General features: G+C 44.7%; 1 protein-coding gene across 1 annotated transcript in view; it reads right to left on the bottom strand.

Moving 5' to 3' along the window:
- adamtsl5 (ADAMTS like 5) overlaps positions 1–7,500 on the bottom strand; it is a 23,776-nt gene that overhangs the window by 14,328 nt on the left and 1,948 nt on the right. The window contains exon 2 of the mRNA XM_079230348.1: positions 1,722–1,797. Within this exon, the coding sequence (XP_079086474.1) occupies positions 1,722–1,797 (76 nt within the window). The remainder of the gene's footprint in view (positions 1–1,721; positions 1,798–7,500) is intronic.

The raw sequence follows: 7,500 nt of genomic DNA, 5'->3' as shown, positions 1-7,500 counted from the left end.
GTGTGTGTGTGTGTGTGTGTGTCTTTGTGTGTGTGTGTCTTTGTGTGTGCGTTTGTGTGTGTGTGTGTGTATATCATGTCGACTCTCTCAATTCACCGCCTGTTGTTGGATTCCTGGCTATAAATAACGTGGGTTTTGTCAGGGGCCACATGTAACGCACGCACACACACACACACACACACGCACACACACGCACACACACACACACACACACACACACACACACACACACACACTTTAAGTAAAAGTTGCTCACACATATGCACCATATTCAAATCATATCTTCTGTTTCCCAGATTTTGCGTTACAGTTTATTTTGTCACACTTTGGTCCGAGTATTTATATATATATATATATATATATATATATATATATATATATATATATATATATATATATATATATATATTTATATATATAAAGTATGTATCTCTGTGATAAAACTCCAACATCCAGAACCTGAAAATTAATAAACGATACTTGTAGCCGACGATTTACAAAAAAACTGGAAAAAACAAACTGAAACTGAGGCTCTTTGACTTTGTGACTCATAGAACAGAATGGGTCAGACATGCTGAGACACACACACACACACACACACACACACACACACACACACACACACGGTGCCATGACTCTCCATCATGTCGTGGCAGGGTCACCTGAGGTTGCCCTCATTAGTGTTACCGCCGGTCAAATTAGCGTTGATAACAGTTGGAGGTGGGGCGGGCCGGCTCTCTAGATGAATGGCAGTGACCTTTGACCTTTACAAAGCACCCCCCTTCACATGAGGAGAGAGAACAAAACCCTGCTCTCCTGTTTGAAAAGCAGACTGCATACAGTAAGAGGTGAAGAGCTACAGACCAGGAAAACCAGGCGTTTATTTTGATTTTTTTAGGGACCCTTTGTAAAAGTCTGCCTGACGACAGCACAGACAGCGATGAAAGATGGACGCCGAGGTCGCAGGAGGAAAGGTGGCGGCGGCCAGAGCAACGGAGAGACCGCCGCTCACATCTGGTCGAAGAGGCTGCGGTTGGTTTATTTTCCAAACAAGCTGGAATTTTCCTCTCTAGGAACCTGAGAGCGCCGATTTTTCTCTGCGCAAATTAGCTTAATGACGACGTTTAACTCTGTCAAACTTTAAACAAAAAGAGGACGTAAAGGCAGGAAAGAGAGAGGGCATTGTGGGAAATGGCCTCAAGCCCAGTGTGTGAACGCAGCGGGTCGTCCAGCCAGAAGCTGTGTTTGCACACAGGTTGACTTTATGGCTGCAGAATGACTTGTTGAGAGAAACTTCACTCCTTAAACATCTATGTGAGCTCTGTTATTATATGTCAAATATAGAGATAAAGGCTTTGTTAAGCTCAAATTAATGAAATGTATTTATTACAACTAATAACGCCCTGAACAATCATTACAACCTCTCTGAAGTGTACATGTTCAATGTTATCTCTTATTTACTTCGTCGTCTATGAGACTCATACATATATATATATGTATGCATATATATATATATATATATATATATACATATATATATGCATACATATATATGTATATACATATATGTATATATATATATATATCCATTGACAGAAATAATCATTAGGCTTAATTAAAAATGAAAATAACGGTCCGTTGCAGCAGTTTAGCTCAGCTGTGCTTCGCTGTGATTGGCTGATTAAAAAGAAGGATCTGATTGGTCGAGGGGTCTCACTTACGCTCTGCGGGGACGCCGGGCCGACGGGAGCGAGCAGCAGCAGGACGAAGGTCAGGGCCGGGCACAGGGTCAGCTTCCTGCAGGCGGCGAGAGAAACACGGTCAGCCGGTCGCCGGGTAAAACTCCACCGCACCGCTTTGACGCGTCAAACACAGGGAGGACGTTTGGGAGGAAACAGACAAGGGAAAGACACGACTGACACGTCGAGCAGCAGAGGTCTTTAGGTCGGTGATAATATCCACAAATAAGCCGCCCGGCTGCTGTGAGCCCCTGTGCGCCGGAGCCAAGGTCAGGAATGCCCCCCACATCCAGCAGGTATCATTAAGCCCAACAACACCCACCCCAACGGTGTCTTATTAACTCCCACACAGCCGAGAGGAAGGAACCGGTCTCCCCTGCTGCCTTTACATGATTTTAATTTCACTAATAATCAGAATCACAGCCGGCTGCTCCATCTCAAACTCAGCCTGGTTGCAACACGTGTACTACGTGGAAACACAGAAGTGTCAGTCAAGGTCAGGACTGCATGTTCTCACAGTTGAAAGTGTCTTGTCCATTACTTTGTCCAAACCTTTCGGACTATTCAGCCTGATATATTGTTGTATCTTTGGAAACGTTCAGATCGCCACTATAATTTAAAATCAAGTTCTGAGAGTTTTGAATATTATTTGACTGCACAGTGCAGGTTTGTATTATATACCAGACAGCAAGATCCTTCTGCCGAGTGAAGCCCATGAGGTAATGTCTTAAAACTTGCATTCTCTCTAAAGGCCGCCAGGGAGCAACTCCTCTGGTTGTATAGAAGTCTATGCTTCATGTGTTAAAGCTGCATTCTCTCTACTGACCACCAGGGGTGACTCCTCTGGTTGTATAGAAGTCTATGCTTCATGTGTTAAAGCTGCATTCTCTCAACTGACCACCAGGGGCGACTCCTCTGGTTGTATAGAAGCATATGTTTCATGTGTTAAAGCTGCAGTCTCTCTCCTGACCACCAGGGGGCAACTCCTCTGTTTTTATAGAAGTATATGTTTCACGTGTTAAAGCTGCATTCTCTCTCTTGACCACCAGGGGGCGACTCCTTTGGTTGTATAGAAGTCTATGCTTCACGTGTTAAAGCTGCATTCTCTGTCCTGACCACCAGGGGGTGACTACTCTGGTTGTATAGAAGTCTATACTGAATGTTAATTTTGTAAATTATGGTCATTTAGAGTCAAACAGACCAGAGCAGAGTATGTTTTAGGGGAGGGGCTACAAGGTGATTGACAGGTCTGGGATTGTTGTGTGTTTCTTCTTACGACTTTAATCCGTTCACATTGTGTTTTCAGACTGCTGTTGGTTGATGGTGGTCGTAAGCGTCCTCTGAACACTGTGGACTGTTTGTTTCCTTCTTCGCTTTAGCGAGAACGAATGCAACAGCACTTGTGACTTCTTCCTGGGGACTGGTGCTCTGATTTAGTGCCAATAATTTGTCCTCGTACTCTTGTACACTTAAATGTCAGGTTTAAGAGTCAACCCTTGGGTTAAGACGGCCTTTATCTCAAGGATCACAAGGGTATGAGGACACATTATAGGACCAGTCCACCCAAAAGATTTCGGTGAGATCGGACAATACCAAAGTTACTACAAGGTTTCCTCTTGTGTTGGTCCTGGCTCTGGTTCTCCCACGCCCCCCCTCCCCTCAGCGGGTCTGACCCGGTGGCACCGATGACGAGCATTAAGAAGAACTGAGACTGTTTTATGACCAGTTCAAAGTTTACTCTTGTAAAGTTTGGAGTATGGGTTGCTCAACCTACAAGATGGCAACGTCCAAAATGCTGAACTCAAGGCAACTCTTTGAGCCCATTTTTGGAGGCCCTTTTATATCAGATCACAAGGTACAAATCAAGAAAAAAACATGGCATGAACAAAAAATAGAACATGTTAGGTATCAAATTAAACATAGAAGTCAGGGCTAGAATAATATATAATCCCCATGTACAACCTCTAAACATAACTCAAACGATAAATGGGTTTAGGGTTAGGGATAGGGCTTAAAGGGTTAAAGGGCTACAACGGCCACAAACCAACGGGTGCCGTGACGGTGACTGAGTCCCCTTCACAGTCGATGTGGTCTTCCAGCAAAACAACTGTGACTCTCCGTCTTTTCCTTCGTCCGATTCATCAAAGGACAAGGGCCCCTTTTTTTTAGAAGTGCCCCTCTCTTTGATTCGCTTCCTGGCACTGCTCTGCTGACGGCGAGCCACGCCTTTAAGAGGTCTGTTTCTTGATCAAGCGACTTAATCTCTCTTTCTTTTCCCTCCCACATGTCACGTCCTCCTCCTTCCAGTCTTGTCGTTTATCTCTATCTCTCATCTGTTCTGTTTCTTTTGAACTCAAAGGAAAAAAACCGAGCCGCTCCGAAGCATTTGGCTCGGTCCCAGGTCAGTAGTCGCCCTTGTCCAATTAAACGATGCACATCTCCCTCACACTCGGCTGAGCAGCCCTTCCCTTCAGAGACCTCGGCTCCCGTCTTGGCCTTACATGGAATTCATATCAGAGGAACGAGGAAGGTCGCGCTGACCGTAAGAGGCAATGGGCTCATGAATCACGATAGACGCAAGAGGCCTCTTCATCTCGGCTGCTTGACGAAAGGGCCACTGTGTGTGTTATTGTCAACGTTAAATGTGTGGCAACCAGTGTACGGAATACGGGTTGATTGAAAACCTCTCTTTGTGGTATTTAGCAGATAAAGAGACCAGATGGTGGAGACCAAACCAGAGCGAAAATTGCAAATTGTTCGCATTTGTGGGGAAAAGCGAAAATCTGTTATTGCTGCTTTACAAATAAATGGATTGGACAACTTTTTGGTGAAACAACTGGTTCATTGTTTGGATGACATGAATCCATTCACTAAAACACAACTCTTTGAGCCCTAAGGTCAAGCGGAGACCCTTTTTATATCAGGCCACAAGGTACAAATCAAGAAAAAAACATGGTATAAATAAAAACAAAAAAAAACAAACATGTTAGGTATGAAATTAAACATAAAAATTAGGGCTACAATCATATATAATCACCATGTACAACCTCTAAACACAACTCAAACAATGAATGGGGTTAGGGTTAGGGTGAGGGCTCAAAGGGCTACAGTTAGTTTTTCCATCAGTGCACAAAGCTGCAGATGTTTCCGGTGTGTGTGTTTTTTTTAAACATCTGCGGTGGAATGGACGGGTTTTTAATTTATTTTCATAAAGGCAAAAACATACGAATACCGTGGCGATCCACAGAGATGATGAAGTCATTCCTCTCACTTTCACTTGATCTTCGGCTGCAGCCTTGGAACATGAAAAGACGGCCCTCTGGTCACGGACCGGTCGGCCCCTTCCCTACAGGGTTCCCCACAGAGGTGAGCAGGGGTCAGGCGCTCATTAAGACTATAGCAGCACATTAGCGAGGAGCTCCAGGGCGGGGAGAGGGAAACGGCTTCAATCAATACGAGACTATATGGCTGTTTATTTTGACTGAGATTAGGCCCTATGGTGAGGAAGAAGAAGATGAAGAAGAAACACGCAAACGACACTGAGATAATCTTTAACAAATAACAGAATACGACTGAAACCATAAAGCCGCCGAGCTTCTGTCTGAACATGAATGCTGGATTATGAATAGAAAGATTGAGTGTGAATTAATCATTTAATCAAATTCCCTGAAAATCAAACCAGATTACAGATTTATGAACAACCTTAAATGTTTGTACTAATAAACGTCGGGGTGGATTTATATCGCGACACAAAGCGAGAGCGCCCTTGTGAAACGGAACGGGGCTCCATAATTGTTTCACTTCTCTTATCTTGTTTTCGTAATTATTAGAAAGCCAAAATCATAATAAAAAATGAGATTACTTGCGGACAGGCGGGTAGCGCTCACGTTCCCACCAATAAACAACCGTGCTGTTATCAAGCGAGTGCGTTGCAGGTGAGAATGTGACCTTTGACCTCCTTACGAGACACCTGACTGAGGATCTCTGCTCCCTCGGTTCTCTTTGTGCGGATCTAAGTGGCTCTCTGACGGCGACCTTTTAAAAGTATCCGCACACCCACCACGTTTCCCAAAAGCAACACGTCTCAACCTTTGACCCCACCCAGCGTTTTGGGGCGAGCCTCGTGGAGGGCCTGGGTGGTTAAATGGAGCACGGCGCTGAATTAATTGACACAAACTCTTAACAGATGTTCGGCGTGAAGGGCCCCGCCCCGCCCCCCGGGTCCGCCCCGCCCCCCGGGTCCGCCCTGACCCCCGGGTCCGCCCTGACCCCCGGGTCCGCCCTGACCCCTGGGTCCGCCTCGACTATGAATGAGGCCGCAACAATCGGAGCGCTCGGCCGGCGCATTGACACGGCGAGCCTCTCTGAACACAAGCCGGAGGGTCTTTGTGTCCGCGGCAGCTGCTTCGCTCGAAGACGTAGTAAAAAAAAACATTGTCGCAAAGCAAGACGCCGAAGCCCATTGTGCGACTGTTGCGGTAAATAAATCAAAGATTTAGTTGTTGCCAAAATGTCTGGACTTCCCTTCCATCCCCCTTCGCTTCGCTTCATCTCTTCCACGACAGGGAGGACCGACCCGGTACGCCGTCATACCTCGGGGATTATGAGATTATCTTTTCACAGCCACTTTGAATGAAGCGGAGCCTCTCGGGTCGTCCGCGGTCGCAACGATGGGGAAAAACATGCAGAGATACCCACGAGTGAAAAGTGCAAAACTTTCAAATAGAAAAAGAAAGGCACAACAATGAAGCTGAAAAAAAACTTGTCAAACTTGGAAACCCAAACACACGTTTCGTCTAACACTTGCAATCTTATATAAGGAATGTAGTCTTGAAGCTGCAGGAGTTTCTGTCTCCGTCAGTCTCATAATTACAGCGAAGAAACACTAATGTTGCAGTGGCAGAAGTCCCAGTTCTGGATTATCTAATCAATTGTTCTTTGGCGCCGACCTGTCCGTCAAGTTTAATGGAAAAAACTATCCTGCTGACAGACACGGATCCTCACCAACGGTAAAAACACAACCTTGATCTCGCTCTGAGGCACATAAAGTACAGAGACGTGCAAACGCAGAGCAGTAAACTCTTATCTGACTGAACCTTGACTCTGATGGAGATCAAGGCTCCATGTGCACAAGTTAAGCCCTCCACCCCGGGCGGGCGGGAGGAGGCGGGCGGGTCCACAGACCTGATCTTTCACCACAGACAGAGTTTCATTCCGCGCGAGAAACAAGAAGTCAATGTTGATGTTTTTGTCACGTGACTCGGGTACTTCAGCAACGACATTTCCATAGTTGTTTTAACACAAACGCCGATCTTTTCTTGAACTTAACTAAGTATTGTTACGATCTTTTCTTTAACCTAACTAAGTATTTTTTACGATCTTTTCTTGAAGCTAACTAAACATTTTTCACGATCTTTTCCTAAACCTAACTAAGTATTTTTCACGATCTTTTCCTAAACCTAACTAAGTATTTTTCACGATCTTTTCCTAAACCTAACTAAGTATATTTCCCGATCTTTTCCTAAACCTAACTAAGTATTTTTCACGATCTTTTCCTGAACCTAACTAAGTATTTTTCACGATCTTTTCTTCAACCTTAGTATTTTTCACGATCTTTTCCTAAGCCTAACTAAGAATGTTTTACGATCTTTTCTTCAACCTAACTATTTATTATTTTGAAAATACCGTAGTCACTTAACTAGCGGAAATGGCACGTGTTGCTGGGTAACTTCAACCCAGACTCATTTAAGGTGGTCTGATC

This window comes from Taurulus bubalis, assembly GCF_910589615.1.
Source record: "Taurulus bubalis genome assembly, chromosome: 15".
Lineage (NCBI taxonomy): Eukaryota > Metazoa > Chordata > Actinopteri > Perciformes > Cottidae > Taurulus > Taurulus bubalis.
Note: the sequence above shows the minus strand (reverse complement) of the source record. Positions and strands in the feature narration are given on the sequence as shown.